At 46.9% G+C, this 15,932-nt stretch overlaps 1 protein-coding gene across 1 annotated transcript in view; it reads left to right on the top strand.

Moving 5' to 3' along the window:
- Positions 1-15,932, top strand: part of LOC126547704 (pappalysin-1-like) — a 73,028-nt gene that overhangs the window by 15,470 nt on the left and 41,626 nt on the right. The window contains exon 3 of the mRNA XM_050195659.2: positions 7,130-7,359. Within this exon, the coding sequence (XP_050051616.1) occupies positions 7,130-7,359 (230 nt within the window). The remainder of the gene's footprint in view (positions 1-7,129; positions 7,360-15,932) is intronic.

The following is a 15,932-nucleotide window of genomic DNA, read 5'->3' as shown; positions in this document are numbered from 1 at the left end:
TACATACGGCAGACATTGTCAGATCCTGACTGGAAGCTTACCACTATCATTGAAAAACAGGTGTGCAATCAGTGCTAACATATGGGACAGAAACTTGGAGATTGACAAAGGAGCTCGAGAACAAGTTTAGAACCGCGCAAAGAGCGATGGAACGAAGAATGATAGGCGTAGCTAGGAGAGACAAGAAAAGAGCGGTGCGGATCAGGGAGCAAACTGGATAGTCGATATTCTAATTGGCATTAAGAGAAAAAAATAGAGCTGGGCATGCCATGTAATGCGTATGTTAGATAACCGGTGGACCATTAGGGTTACCGAATGGGTGCCAAGAGGAGGGAAGCACAATAAGTGAGGTGATGAAATAAACTAGGTGAGGTGATGAAATTAGGAAATTCCTAGGCGCAAGTTCGAATGGGTTGGCGCAGGACAGAGGGGATTGGAGATCGCAGGGAGAGGCCTTCGTCCTGCAGGGGACATAAATGATGATGATGATGATGCTGCTGCTGCTGCTGCTGCTGATGATGATGATGATGATGATGATGATGATGATGATGATGATGATTAATTCTGGCTCATATAGCGTACGAACAAGCGGTGGAAGAACTTGCCGTGCATTGTTGTATGTGCGCGTGCTAGAATCAACCATATCTGCTGAAAGCCTTGACTGAGCATAGTTTTGTAGATTAGCGTTTGGTATAGATGTTAGCCCTGCGGGCTGGCTCATAAATTACGCTCGAACAGATAAGACCATCCGCAAGGGAAAACTGGCCGTTTCATTGCTGTGAACTTTGGCTCTCGCGTGGTGTTCCAGCTTATACCTGTATAGTTGAAAAGCGTGTTACGTTTCGTTAAGTGCCCATCTCAAATGCACCAGGTTACCTTTATCGTGACAGAGAGTCATATTGTTTTCTGTGGCAGCATACATCGAGCGCCTTTTATTGATACGCGACGTTTCTCATGCAGCAATTCTGACACAAAACGCGTCAGAGTATGGTTCGCTCGCTGTGAGCAGTTGTCGGACCTGATGGATTATGATATAACTATTTTATTGAGTGGTTTAGACGTAACTTACCGATAATCGATTACGCAAACGTTGTTCGGAACCGCTTTACGAAAGTAAATGTAAACAAATTAGATAGAGTTCAAAATAAGGCATTACGGTTTATTTTAATTGTTATGGACGAACATCAATTTAACAACTAATGGAGAAAGTTAATATTAAGCGTCTATAAAAGAGGAATCTTGTTGGTCGTTTGACTTTTATGTTCAACATAGTGAAGGGACTGCTGAATAGCCAGACAATGAACCTTGTTAAATTTTCTCCTGAATATGCTACTCGGCGCCGATATCAATCTACACTAACTCTCTTTAAATATCGCAACAATACTTTTAAATACTCCTTCTTTCCACGAACAGTAATTGAGTGGAATAGTCATGACGCTGATATAAGCGAACAAAAGGAATTAGAGAAAGTTGGGGATCTTTTGGAACTATGAGGTGCTTTTTTTCTGTGCGCCAGATTCGTTTTCTTTGTTTCCCGTATTATTTCTATTTTTGTTTCTTGCCGAGGATGGTGTCTTATTCATGTACACCCAGCCACAAAATATTACGGACCATGAAATTTGAGAAAAAGCTGAATATCTCCGCTGAAGATATATATATATATATATATATATATATATGTATGTATGTATGTATGTATGTATGTATTGTATGGGGGGTTTATTCGGCTCGTAGAGCAGCAGCGACAAACTCAGCACCAGCAGGTAGGGCGCAGCCAGAGAGCGAACTGGGTACGAGCCACGCGATGGCAACGGGGCTTTTGAGCCTGCCAATCTTCGTCACAATCACCCCCGGAATTGAAGAGTAGCCATCCTGGCGACCTAGGAAGAGGTGAGCGGATCGTATTACTGCTTCAGCCGGTCAATGTGCACAGTCTCTCGCCCCCGACGACGCAGATCGGGAGATGGCGGTACGGGTTCGACCACGTAATTAACTTGTGATGTTTGCGCAACCACGCGGTAGGGCCCGTGGTACTTCGGGAGGAGTTTAGACGAAAGGCCAGGAGCAGCAACAGGCGGGACCCAAAGCCACACGAGTGAGTCGATGGGGAAGGGGTGAGGGGGAGGGCTGAGGTCATGACGCTCTTTTTGGCGGCACTGTTGAGCAGACGTCAAAGAACGGGCCAGTTGTATGCATTTTTCGGCGTGATGAGCGACCGCATAAACAGGTGAGCATTCAGCAGAGTCCGGCCGGTACGGGAGAATCGTATCAATGGTGCTGTAGGGATGGCGGCCGTAAAGCAGAAAGAATGGTGAGAATCCGGTAGTGGCTTGAGAGGCAGTGTTATATGCGTAAGTGACGAATGGAAGTACAAGATCCCAGTTGGAGTGGTCAGACGCAACATACATTGATAGCATGTCACCAAGAGTTCTGTTGAATGGTTCTGTTAAGCCATTGGTGTGTGGATGATAAGCAGTAATGGTGCGGTGCATAACTTGGCATACAGATAGGAGTGACTGCAGGACGTCCGAGAGGAATACGCGACCCCGATCGCTCAACAGTTCACGAGATTCGCCTTGGCGGAGAGCGAAGTTGTTTAGAATGAACGAGGCGACGTCTTTTGCTGATGCGGCAGGCAAGGCGGTGGTTTCAGCATATCATGTCAAATGATCTATGGCGACAACAATCCATCGGTTGCCAGCGCCAGTAGATGGAAGAGGCCCGTATGTATCTATGCCGACACGGTCAAATGGCTGAGCTGGGCAGGGAAGTGGTTGGAGAGGTGCGGTGGAGAGATGCGGGACACATTTGCGTCGCTGGCAGGCAATGCAGGGGCGTGCGTATTTGTGGACGAAGGTGTACATCCTTCGCCAATAATATCGTAGGTGAAGCCGTGTGTAGGTTTTTGACACTCCGCCGTGACCACACTGCTGGTAAGAGTGAAAAGCGGAGCATAAATCTTGTCGAAGGTGGCGGGGCACTACTAAGAGCCATTTGCGGCCGGCATTGTGGTAGTTGCGGCGGTAGAAAAGTCCGTCGCGGATTGTGAAATGCTGCGCCTGTCTGCGTAACGCTCGAGGTGCCGAAGCTTCCGGAGGATTTGACAAAAAAACGAATATCATGACTATCCATGGGTCTTTTCGTTGCTCCGAGGCCATGTCCAGGATTTCAAGTGGTGAGATGTCATGTCTGTAGGTAGAAGTACTGCTGTCTGAAGTAACTGGAAAGCGCGAGAGGGCATCGGCGTCAGAGTGTCTGCGTCCAGAGCGATAGACGACACGGATATCATATTCCTGGATTCGGAGGGCCCACCGAGAGAGGCGGCCCGACGGGTCTTTTAGGTTAGACAACCATCAAAGAGCGTCATGATCCGTCACCGCGTCAAAGCGTCGACAGACGACGAGATATGGGCGAAATGTTTGAAGAGCCCATACGATAGCCAGGCACTCCTTTTCTGTTACTCAGTAATTGGCCTCAGGTTTCGTGAGGGCACGACTGGCATAAGCGACCACGTATTCGGCATTAGTGCTCTTACGTTGTGCAAGCATGGCACCAAGGCCGACACTACTGGCGTCAGTGTGAAGTTCTGTAGGAGTGCTTGGATCAAAATGGCACAAGATTGGCGGTGACGTGAGTAGGCGACGAAGAGTCGTAAACGCATCATCAAAGGCTTCCGACTAAGCAGAAAGTTCATTGTCGCCTTGGAGAAGTTGGTTTAGTGGTGCGATCACAGTAGCGAAATTGCGAATGAAATGTCGAAAATAGGAGCATAGGCCAATGAAGCGGCGTAGTGCTGTCAAGTTAGTGAGCTTCGGAAATTCGGATACGGCTCGAAGTTTAGCAGGATCAGGGAGAATGCCTTCTTTGGAGACAACGTGGCCTAATATAGTCAGTTTTCGAGCTGCAAATCGGCACTTCTTTAAGTTAAGCATGAGACCAGCATTCCGGAGACAGGTCAAAACTTGATGTAAACGGGGAAGATGGGTTGGAAAATCAGGGAAAAAGACGACAACGTCGTTGAGGTAGCAGAGACAAGTATGCCACTTCAGGCCACGTAGGATGCCGTCCATCATGCATTCAAAGGTGGCGGGCGCGCTGTACAGACCTAACGGCATTACTGTGAATTCATACAAGCCGCCTGGTGTTACGAACGCTGTTTTAGAACATTGAGCGTCAGCCATGGGCACCTGCCAGTAGGCAGAGCGGAGATCTAAGGAGGAAAAAAACTCCGCTTCTTGCAAACAGTCAATTGCGTCGTCAATACGTGGCAACGGGTATACATCCTTTCGGGTAATCTTGTTAAGCCTTCAAAAATCGACGCAAAATCGTATGGGGCCGTCTTTTCTTTTTAACTAGGACTGGTGATGCCCAGCGACTACTAGAAGGCTGGATGACATCGCGATTGAGCATATCGTTCACCTGGTCATTGATAACCCGTCTTTCAGTCGCCGATACTCGGTAGGGACGCTGTCGAATTGTTGCATGGCTCCCAGTGTCGATAGTGTGCGAAACAGTCGTTGTGCGGCCGAGTGATGTTGTTTGGCAGTCAAAAGAGGAAAAGAGTCTTTAAGCAAGCGAAGAAGTTTGTCGCGCTGCGCCGTCGTAAGGTTACTGGCAATAGCTGGCGTAAAAGCATGCGGCAGTGACTGAGCAGGCAATGGCTCGAGAGCGGCAAGATAAGCGGAGTCGTCCATCGTGTCAAATATTGAAGATGAGGTCAGTGGCTCTGCTCTGCCAAGGCTTTCACGGTAAAGTAATTGGTTCGGCCGATGGGCTTGAGACGCACATGAGAGAGGCGCCAGCTTTGAACTCGAGGACGGCGAACGGCAGTGGTAGTGAACGGCGGCGAACTAAGAGTTCACACGGAGTGAAGAGTACTGTGCCGTCATCTACAGAGTCACAAGAGATACTGACAAGAGTAGAAGACCATGCAGGTATAACGGTGTCTTCTGAAACAGCGATTTTGCGACAACTGTCCTTGTGGTCAGTGATAATATCGGTCGAAAGCTGAAACAGCTCGATTTCGGTGCGGGCGCAGTCAATGATCGCATGATGTGTGGAGAGAAAGTCCCAACCTAATATGACGCCGTGCGAACATGATGGCAACACGATGAATTCTATGATATAAAGGACCTCCTGAATGACGACACGAGCGGTGCAGGCGCCGGCTGGCTCGACGTGCTGCGCGTTGGCAGTCCGAAGGGACAGTCCAGAAAGCGGCGTCGTCACTTTTCCTATCTTGCGGCAAATACGGGCATCTATCGCTGAAAGTGCAGCGCCGGTGTCGACAAGTGCTAGCATCAATGTTCCTTCTATTGCGACTTCAATAACGTTCTTCGGGGAAGTGTGAGGCCTTATACATTTCGCAGACACCACAGTTCTCGCCTCCTGAACTGCGATTTTTAGTTTTCCTGGCGCAAAGGGCTCCGCCGCCGGTGCATGGGGGAAAGCCAGCGGCGGCGAGGAGAAGGTGAACGGCGAGCGGCGGAGAATGCGGTGTCGACGGCAGAAGGAGATTCAAAGGCGTCCGAATAGTTGCGGCGTTGTTGGAAACGTGGCGCATACGGACGCACATTGTTCGGGACGTTCGGTGTAAGCAGGCGACAGTGACATGCCACGTGTCCAGCACGGCCACAATACAAACAAATCGGACGGTTGTCATCCGTGCGCCGATGGTCTTGAGGTCGGGCATAGTGCACCAGTGGCCGGACTCGAGGGGATACGGGTGGGCGCAAAGGTGGGCGACGGGGACCGTAGGTCTGTGGCGCAGGCCTCGTCGCGCCTCCGGCGTACGTCAGGGGAGCGGCCGTAGGCGCCTGCTGAAGAGAAGGCGAAATGTGGTCGGCTACCTCCTCCTTGATGACAGCTTGGAGAGCGGACGCCAACGGACTACTCGACTGGCCGTGTGTAAGTGGAATCAAGGAAAGCTGACGAGCCACCTCTTCACGGACGAACTTCTTGATCTGTAGCAGCAGCGAAGTGTTATCCGGGGCAAAAGCCAAGCTCGACATTGAAGTGGCCTGAGGTGTAGATTGGCGGGTGGCTATGCGTTGTTTGCGTAGTTCGTCGAAGCTTTGACGCTGACTGACGAGTTCAGAGACTGTCGATGGATTTTTCGCCAACAGCATCTGAAAGGCGTCGTCTTCAGTGCCTTTTAAGATATAGCGGATCTTCTCGGCATCAGCCATTGTGACGTCAACGCAGTTACAGAGGTCGACAACATCTTCTATATAACTGGTAAATGTCTCCCCGCACTGTTGCGCACGGCCACGCAAACGTTGCTCGGCGCGAAGCTTGCGAACCGCGGGGAGCCGAAATACCTCTGTCACGTTAGTCTTGAGGGCCGTCCACGTCGTCAGATCACGTTCGTTGTTGCGGTGACACACGCTGGCGACACCGCTCAAATAAAACTACACGTAATTCAGTTTTTTGGTGTCGTCCCAGAGGTTGTGGATGCTGACCCGGTCGTAGTCAGCGAGCCAGTCTTCTACGTCATGGTCTTCGGTACCGCTGAAGATAGGTGGGTCGCGTTGACGCAACGAGCCGGGGCAGACCACGGTAGTCACCGGGGCAGCGGGTTGTGGTTGTGGCGGTCCTTCTTCCGGCATAATGAAGACGGGCTGCAGTGTCCGATTACGAAGTTTCAGAATTTCGGTTGTACCCAGCAGCTCCACCATTTCTAAGGGGGGTTTATTCGGCTCGTAGAGCAGCAGCGACAAACTCAGCACCAGCAGGTAGGGCGCCGCATATATATATATATATATATATATGATGAACAAGTTAGAATTACTCATTTCTCATTTATTATGTTTCTTCCACGCTGCCACACCTCCTATCATTGGGGTTGGCAGTATTTGAAATAAATAAATAAATAAATAAAACATGGTATGTTCGCAATTGTTATGTCGCTGGCATCTCCACGACGAGATAGCCACCAGTGACTAAGGAATGGTGGTATGATGCCAAGCAATTGCATTAAATCAATAACGCGGCTTAGCTAACATGCCAGCGCAGTCAAATGAAAAAGAAATAAGACTGACAAAACAACCAACAACGTGAGAGCACATTTCGCAGTTTCTGTGTACATGTTCACCTTTTTCTTTCTTGTTTCGTTCGTGCGTACGTACAGAAGCTCGCGACGTGTGTTCCCCGCTGAGCGGCAAGCGCTGGTCGCTCCAGATCGACGGCGACGGCCGCGATGGCGAGCGCAGCGGCCACTTCGCGCTGCACCTGCAAGCGGCCCGCTCGCAGGAGACGTCGGTGCTGCGGAGCCCGGTGCCGTACTCGCCGGGACGATGGCACCACGTGGCTGTGTCCTTCGACGGGGCACACACGCGCCTTTTCGTCAATGGCGCCCAGGTACGTACATTCGGAGATGTCGCACTGTGTAGGGGCATTCAGCCCTCAAGTTCCTCCGGCTGCAATGTCTTGCTTCTTTAAAGCGATAGCAATTATATGCACACTCCAGGCGCATCGCCGCCGTCGTCGTCGCTGTGATGTTTCGTACAAAGTCTAAATGGGATAACACCGCGACCGCGCACCGTATAATGTAGGTGCGAGTGAAAGCGTGTAAGGGTGAGCCGAGGATGGTGACTTGACCACGCGCGCGCAAGGAAGCAAAGCGGGGAGGAAGCGCGCCGTCTTCCACCGGGCGCTTCCGCCGGGAGGCTCCGTATGGCGAGGCCAGGCGGGCCCTATATTGAAAGCGATCTGCGACAAGTACAGAACCCAGGTGCGCCAAGCGCTGATAGCGTCTTGCGCGATATGTTCTCGCCGCTTAGCTCGTGCTGAAGCGAGAGACAGCATGCAGGTGATTTCACTCGCTGCTGCTGCCGCTTTCCTTCACGCCAGCGTTTTGACAGCGATTGTCTGCGCTCATTGAGTGAGATGTGTTCATGTTTGCCTGTGCACGCATGACGCCATGCTTATTGATTTGGTTAGTAAGCGAATGTTTACGAGTTTATACGGCCGATAAAACTATTGTACTTACTTCGTATAGCTGTTTACTAATTTGCTGTCGCAATCGATGCTTCGCCTTTCGGCCGAAAGTGCGATTTTTTTTTTTCGCGGTTTCTTTTGGGATGGTTCACGGTTAAATCGACAAAAAACTCGAATGTGCTATAGTGTAGTTGCAAAGTCTACAATTCACCATTCCAGGGCTAGTATCCCTTTTTAGGCCACGATTGGGCCACATTCGCACGCGCGTCAATCACGTCGCGTATCACCGTAGAGAACGCGTGCGCGCACACCAGTTTCCACTCCATTTGGGGCACCTTAAAGATCCCCCCGTGGTCAAAACTTAATCCGGAGTCCCCCACTGCGGCGTGCCCCACAATCAAATTGTGGTTTTGGCACGTAAAGCCCCACAATTCAATTTCCATTCTGACAGAGTTACCAGTTCCTTTCGCTGTTGCACGTCGCATATCAATAAGCAGACTATAAAAGCCGGAGCAGGCCAATTTCTCCCATTCGTCCCTCCGTGGCAGCTGGCGCTTTGAGAAACGCGTGTTTGAGAAGCGCAACTGCTCCGCCTTCGGCATCGGCCGACATCACCCAGTCCTCTCCTCGTCGCACCTAATGCTACGTAGACTCTGTGCGAGAGTGTAACGCCTTCGAGACCTGTCCCTGTATTAAGGGCCTGTACTTCAACCCGCCCGTTCGCTCAGCCCCACGCCGTCCTCCTATAGGACCAGTCAGCGAGAGACGAGCAGCGAAGCTGCGGTGTGTTTACCTCAATCGACGCATCTATGTATATTATTATTATTATTATTATTATTATTATTATTATTATTATTATTATTACTATTTTATTATTATTATTATTATTATTATTATTATTATTATTATTATTATTATTATTATTATTATTATTATTATTATTATTATTATTATTATTATTATTATTATTATAAGGTCGCCTAAGCTACTATGACGTAACCACAACAAACAACGCCAACTGGTGGTAACAGTGTGTATAGAACGCAGGTGGCCGTTATACCGAGCCTCAACGCGAGCGGCGATATGCGTTGACCGGGGCGCAGTCAAAGGAGTGCACGAAACAAAACACATTTGCGTGTAATTTGCGATTGAGCCTACTTCCTAGATAATTATCTGAATGAAACTTGGAAGGACTAGAGTTTTATTCTAGTGGACAAACTTGGGTCTGTCCGTTACACTCCCGTAGAAGCTCATGTGTTGACGGCAGACGGGAATTTCACAATATTTGCAACTTCACTGTGAACTACGTAAATATGAAGAGTAGATGAAACTCGGCGTAATGTTAGAGTCGTCTTAGAGGCTAATTGTCATATAATTTGTGTCGGGATAGTTTCGATAAAACAAGAGTTACAGCCGTTTTCTGTCACCCTACTCCCTCCGATGACTGCCATGCGTTGACAGCATACTGTAAATATGTAACGTTTACAACTTCACTGTGAGCTAACTAATTATGACAAGTAAATTAAACTCGGTGTAATGACAGAGTCGTCTTAGCGGCCAATTTCAGTTTGATTTTGTCCAAGATACCTACATTATATTGAGAGCTACAGAGCGTTCGCGAGAAACTGGAGACGAACATTTTTTCGTGTCGACGCGACGCGTAGACGGACGGACATCGACCACCGTGGAGAGTAGTTATATCACAGAACACCTATATAAACTTAGAGAAGTTAAACTGTACCTTCCACAGTGCAACAGAAGAGTAGCGGTGGCGTTGTGAACTAAAGTATGCAACCGAGAGATGGCGCTGGCAAAATCAAAACGAATGTCTTCATCATTACGTATTGAGCAATATGGCCGCTACGGTAGCGGCTGGTGTTCGTTGCGCTGCTCGCTCGCTGGTTTAGGCCGTTTTGCTACCACTTTCGGAGCGGTGTTCATGTGTACGATACTCTAAAATGACTACCGATAACTTTGTTATATCGCCAGGTGACTGAGATGTCTCAACTGGCAAAAAAACACATCAGACAAGTAAGCTTACATTGTTTATTGTCAATCGTGAATGAAGCCCACAATTTTCGTACAGGTCAGGTGGAGCTAATGCTGTCAAGCACTGAGTTTACAACATATTGAAACACAGATAGTAATCTATTTAACGGAATTAAAAACTGAAATCGAGCGAAGTTTTCTCAATGTGTTTGGCGTGCCGCTAGAGCAAGGACAACGATATTGTGCTCGGCTACACTCGTACTTGTGTTGCTACGGTGCTGTTTGACGTGTTTGATACTATACGTATGTTGTCTGCCTTCGACGATTTCAGCTAGATTAAAAAAAAACATAAGAAGTGCTTGGAAAACATGTACTGTCAGTAAGGTAAGCTCGAGCTGCAATGTCGCATTGTTTTCGTAACGCATTGGCGATAGGCACGAAGTGCGGAGGGGAAAAAAACGTTATGCCAAATTTTAGATCCCATATTGTGTGTTCTTGATATTTCTACTGCACATTTAGTGTTCAGGTGCAGCAGTAAAGGCTTTGACACAAGTGGAGTACTCGTAGGAAGGCGAGGAACGTTATGGAGACGACAGTGCTTACAAGGACCTATGCAAATATTGTGCATAAACAAGGACACTAAATAAACATATAAGTATGCCGAATTAATGCTCACGGATCCTTGTAAAATGCAATTTACGGTTTCATGTTAAATAACATCTCGGTTTGCGTGTTCAAATAATGCAAGAAGGTTACAAGGAGATGAACACGTCAGTTGAGTAACAGAGGTGGGCAAGGGAAGCCTCACCCTGTAGCCAACGTTTCAACAATCAAACATATTTGTGAGGGCAGTGACGAAAATAAGTTCCCATGTTGAGGCTTCCCTTGCTCGTCCACTGTTGATTGGCTGTATGTTAAGCCAAACTTCGAGTATATTCCAAAAGCTTTTTTGTGAACACACCGTCCTCAGGTATGTCATCTGCTGTTTGAAGAGAACGAAAAATTGATTTTTACTGGTTTGTCATGTTTGAAAAGTGTGGAGTAGGCCAGTTGTGTGAGGTTGCCTGTTCTAGCCATCTCTTACGGTGCAGGGATAGCATAGTTACTGATTTCATGCAAACTGTACATGAGCCTTTGATAGAAAATAGAAATGATAGAAATGAAAAATGCAATATCCAGATCTAATTCTAATGCTATGACTTACCATCTTAACAATGTTCGCTTAGATTTGTCATGTCCTATAAATATATTGGTGTGCACATTACAAATAATTTAAATTGGACCAATATAGAGTATGTCATTAACAATGCTATTCACCTGCTCGGGTACTTACAGTGCAACTTTTCCAAGGCACTGTCTACTTTAAAACTACACCTTTAGAAGACGCTAATACACTCAAAATTTGAATATGCATCTGCAATATGGGATCCCAGTCGCGTTAGTCTTGTTACTTCACTTGAACTAGTACAAAATGACTCTGCTCGTTTCATTCTATCTAATTATAACCGTACCACGAGTATAACCTATATGAAACTAACCAGCACTTATTCCCCTAGCTAATCGCCCCAGTTGCCATGTTTCGCTATTTCATAAAATTTTCCGACATACCACACCTCACGACGACTTCATACCGCGGCCTCAAGTACATTTCAAACTGCATCTATCATCGCAGTAACGCAGGGATTGATTCTTGCTACACGAAGTCTTTCTTTCAATCTTTCATCCCCCGTACATCTCAGGAATGGAACCACGTTTCCTAAAGTATCATAGCCATCACCGATAACAAACTTTTTTTGCAAAACTATTAGCTAACATTGTATAATCAGGAGAATCATTGTATTACCAGAACTCACTGCTCTTGTTCGTTTCTTTTACTCTACTGCTTTGTAACCACTCCCCTCTTTAATGGCATATGGCCCTGAGCGTACTTTAAATAAACAATAGAATAATAAAGTGAAGAGTGACTGCCAGAGTTTCAGTGAACATGAAGTGTCATCTCCTCAAAATTGCACTGAGGGGTTTTGAAGGCTTTAAAGTTCTTTGCAGTTTCTTGTAACAAATTAACGCTATGAGGGAGCATGTGATGCTTGGTGGTAATGCCCGTCGATCTGATTTGCAAATAGCAGATGACAGAGTTTGTGCATTACCAAGTAGGAGCTTGCTACATGACGAGAAAAGAAACAAGTTGGGACTCAACTTGTTACTTCTCTGATTGTCATAAAACGCCCTTAAAATCAAGTAAGCTTGTATGTCAAATTTTAGCATTCCCGCTCGGTACGATACACAAATGTAGACTGCTGCTTTCCTAATAGCGCTCACAACCCTCTGTCTGGTAAACTTGCAAGCATTTCATGGTGAGGCACGTAGTTCAAGAGGACATGTTGTCATTATGGTGACCGTTGAGCTTCTTATGGCTTGGCGTGGGCAGCTTGCAAACCAATAATCTCTCTTTTGTCCTGCTTCCTGATAAGAGAAATCATGAAGCCATGACAAACATGCAAGCAAAGAATGGTGAAACAAAAGTTTCTCCAATTAATGAACAAATCACGCTTCTAGTTGAAGTGTTCAGAAACATACCTTGCGAGGAGTCTGGCTCTGGGGTGACACATTCACTGTTGACTTGTACGTCCAGAGACAATAGAGCCCAAAGTGGTGATCAAATATGAGCAGCATCTTGGAGGCTGGAGGCAAAAGAAGAAAGCCTCAATTACTGTGGTGGAAGCGTGGGTGAGCTTGTGATTCATGTATGACTAAGAACAGTGCACAAAACGCTCCATGACATAAAAGCGCGCGCGTGCGCACGCACGCACGCGCACAAACACACACACACACACACACACACACTGTTTTGAGTGTGTATTTCTTTCAATTGTGTCCTTGTGCGGGCTGTACTTAGTGAAGCCTCGATTACATTTTTCCCAGCTACTAGGTATTAAACACAGTAATTTTAATCGAACTGTATCATCGGAAGTACACTTGCACTAATGCGCAGTGAATTTATCACACTGTATCATTCATGCAGACACAGCCAAAACTATTTATTTTTTATACTGTACTCCGTGTTAGGAATTTTAGCAACATGGCAAAATAACAAGAGCCTTGTTTGAATTGCCTTTGAAGAGCAATAACTTTATGATTTTCCACTTTGAAAAAAAATATTGACTACAGGAATCTGTTTTATCCGCCTCGCACCCGAAGAAATTGAAAGTTGAAAATGCGAAGCAGTGTTTTTTTTTTTTTATTCACCGGTGCACACACCCAGAGGCTGCAAGGTTAATCCGCTTTCTTGGGTAGTTTCCAGACAGACTGTGCTCGGTTCCAGCGACGAGTTTTCACGCTAGCTAGCACATTTTTTTCAAGCAACCCGTCATTACGCGGCCAGACGCGGCAGACCACTGACGACGGAAGCCGTGTATGTAACCATTACGCCAGTGAAACGCCGCAGCTGATAAAATTCACCGTCTTTAAACACGTTCGCCTGGTAGCAGCTATCCAATGTCAGAGGCACAAACTGGCTGATATATTATTGTGGTCTAATTAAAAACAACCTGCGTGATGCTGCACAAAGGAAACGACCACTCCGTTCGCAAATATAGCCGCCGGACAATTTGAATCGATAACGGCACGGACTGTAATCGATACCAGTGGGCAGCTGCTTATCACACGTCAGTGAGGTCTCAAAACCTTTATTCCAGTAATAAAGCGCAGGTTTTAATAACGTAGGTTTAATAAAAAAAATTGTCTGTTTATTTTGCAAGAAAATTCACGTTAACTATGTTTGACGGTTATTATATGTACATTTATAGATCCAATATTTAGCCGCGTTGAGCGCCCCTAGCAGAAAAAATACAAATTAAAGTATGCGAACAAACTACAGTAGCTCCACTTGCGCGCTTATGCTGGAACGCGCCGCGGTTGATTTTTCGCCCTCTGTGGCGATCGCTGGAACTTGAGAGTGTTCAGACGGCATGGCGTCGCGGTCATCGTCGTCTTGCTGTTGTTGCCAACACACGCTCGCGTCACGCATGCAACTGCTCGCCTTGCACAGCCACGTTGGTTCATTTTGTAGCGCTTTGTATAACCCGGACCACCGCTGGATGGCCAGTTACCTGCACAATATTTCGCGTAGCATGGATTCCCTGAATGCGCGGGTTTTTTTCCCTTCCCTTTGAGTATACATACCTCGCCAGACGGGTTTGCGCCACCAAATGCTACGGCTTGCGTAGCACGGAATGCTTACCGTTGAAGCAGTGCCAGTGGGCGCACCACTCTGTTCTACATAATAAACAATAAATCACAACAGAAAGCATCTGCATATAATGTTAGAGCGTAATAATTTCGAAAGCGGACATACCTCCTAATTGAATAGCGCGTGATATGTAGCGACTATATATATCAATGATGAGATGATGATGATCTCAATCTCAATGATGATGAGGCAGGGGAATTATATATATATATATATATATATATATATATATATATATATTTCCCCTGCCACATTCTTGGGCCATTGGATACGTGTCCGCTGAGTATGTGCTAAGAGGTCGAGAAGCCTTGAACGTGTTTGCACAGTACGAGTCGTGCTTTCCTGTGCATACACCCATGGTCACGATTCTTTCCTAGGCAAGACACCATACGCCACCTTCGCCCTCGTGACGTGGCTGCGTCGACGCCTCACAGTGTGCATCCGCCTATATTGATGTTTGCATTTTCCCATATCTTGGGGACGGTATAGAACTGCACGAGAATGAAGTTCTTACCAGCGCTGTACATGCACATCAACATTGCATTAGGTTACTTGTTGCACCGAAACGAAAACAAGCAAAAACAAGTACACGGGGCACTTAGTTGTACCGGATTTAATTGGCGGTTTCATTAATGGTTCGCTTCATATAGCTTCGGACATATGCGTTGTATCTGGATATAATTTTCTACCAAGTGGACATGTCTCGAGCACTGACCGACTTGAATTCCGCACTTACAATAAGCGTCGCTGGCTTATTCATTAAAATGTAGTTTTGCAAATATTGATTCATTAGTTAGTTAATCGCTGCTTATCACACATTTCCTAATGTATGCCGCCGTTAGCAATGCCGAAAAATATATGTTATGATCTGCACGGCAGTGCCTTTAAAAATATTAGCTTGTCTCAATTACGGCAGATGAAATCTGCATTCTCTGTGTCACCAACTGCTCAAAGTGTGGGCAGACGGCAGTTCCTGCACTCAGCCGTGGCATACAAGCCTGACACCAAGACAGCTTTGAAGTGTCAAAGCCTTGTAATATATGTTATTATGTCATTCTGAATTTCCCTTTACACGCTCCTGTCTTGCCTGTTCGTTTCTCTTCTCGATCCTCTAATTGCGAAGAAAGAGGTGAGAAGGACGATTGCCTGACCAGCCCCTCCACCCTTGTTACCGCTAAGGCCCCTCTCCCTTTTTTGGATGTCCTGGAGACCATCAATGTGTTTCCGCGAGAGGCTCCATGGTACCAGTGATTATTAAGGCGATAGCTTTCTTTTCCCAATCTTTGACGTTACTAAGTCACATTTCTTTTCCTACTTCCCCCACTTTGGATTACCTGTCTGGTCTCGGTGTCTAGCGGAGAGAGTACGGATAAAGATACGCACTGGAAGAAGACAACTAGTCGCAGAAGAGCTGCATGATTGGTTTTCGCGAACACTGACGTCACATACAACTCAGATGAGGAGGCACGCGTGCTAGAGAGGAGAAGGATAGGTAGCAGTGCGTCGGATGGCGCGAGCAATGTGCCACAGCAGAGTGGCCACAGCGGCCGCTCGGTGCGCATGCTATGCTTGTAGGTAGCATGTTCAGTCACTTCCCACTCTGGGGGAAAGAAAACAGCACCAGTTCTTTGCGCTCCCTCTAAGTTCTATAAGTACACATAAAACCAAGTATAGTGGCCGAGTCTCAGAGTGTAATTACTGCAACCACAAGATGCAGAGCCTGCGCGATGGAGCCATACACCAATAGAAAATTGGA

Source organism: Dermacentor andersoni, chromosome 1 (assembly GCF_023375885.2).
Source record: "Dermacentor andersoni chromosome 1, qqDerAnde1_hic_scaffold, whole genome shotgun sequence".
NCBI lineage: Eukaryota > Metazoa > Arthropoda > Arachnida > Ixodida > Ixodidae > Dermacentor > Dermacentor andersoni.
Note: the sequence above shows the minus strand (reverse complement) of the source record. Positions and strands in the feature narration are given on the sequence as shown.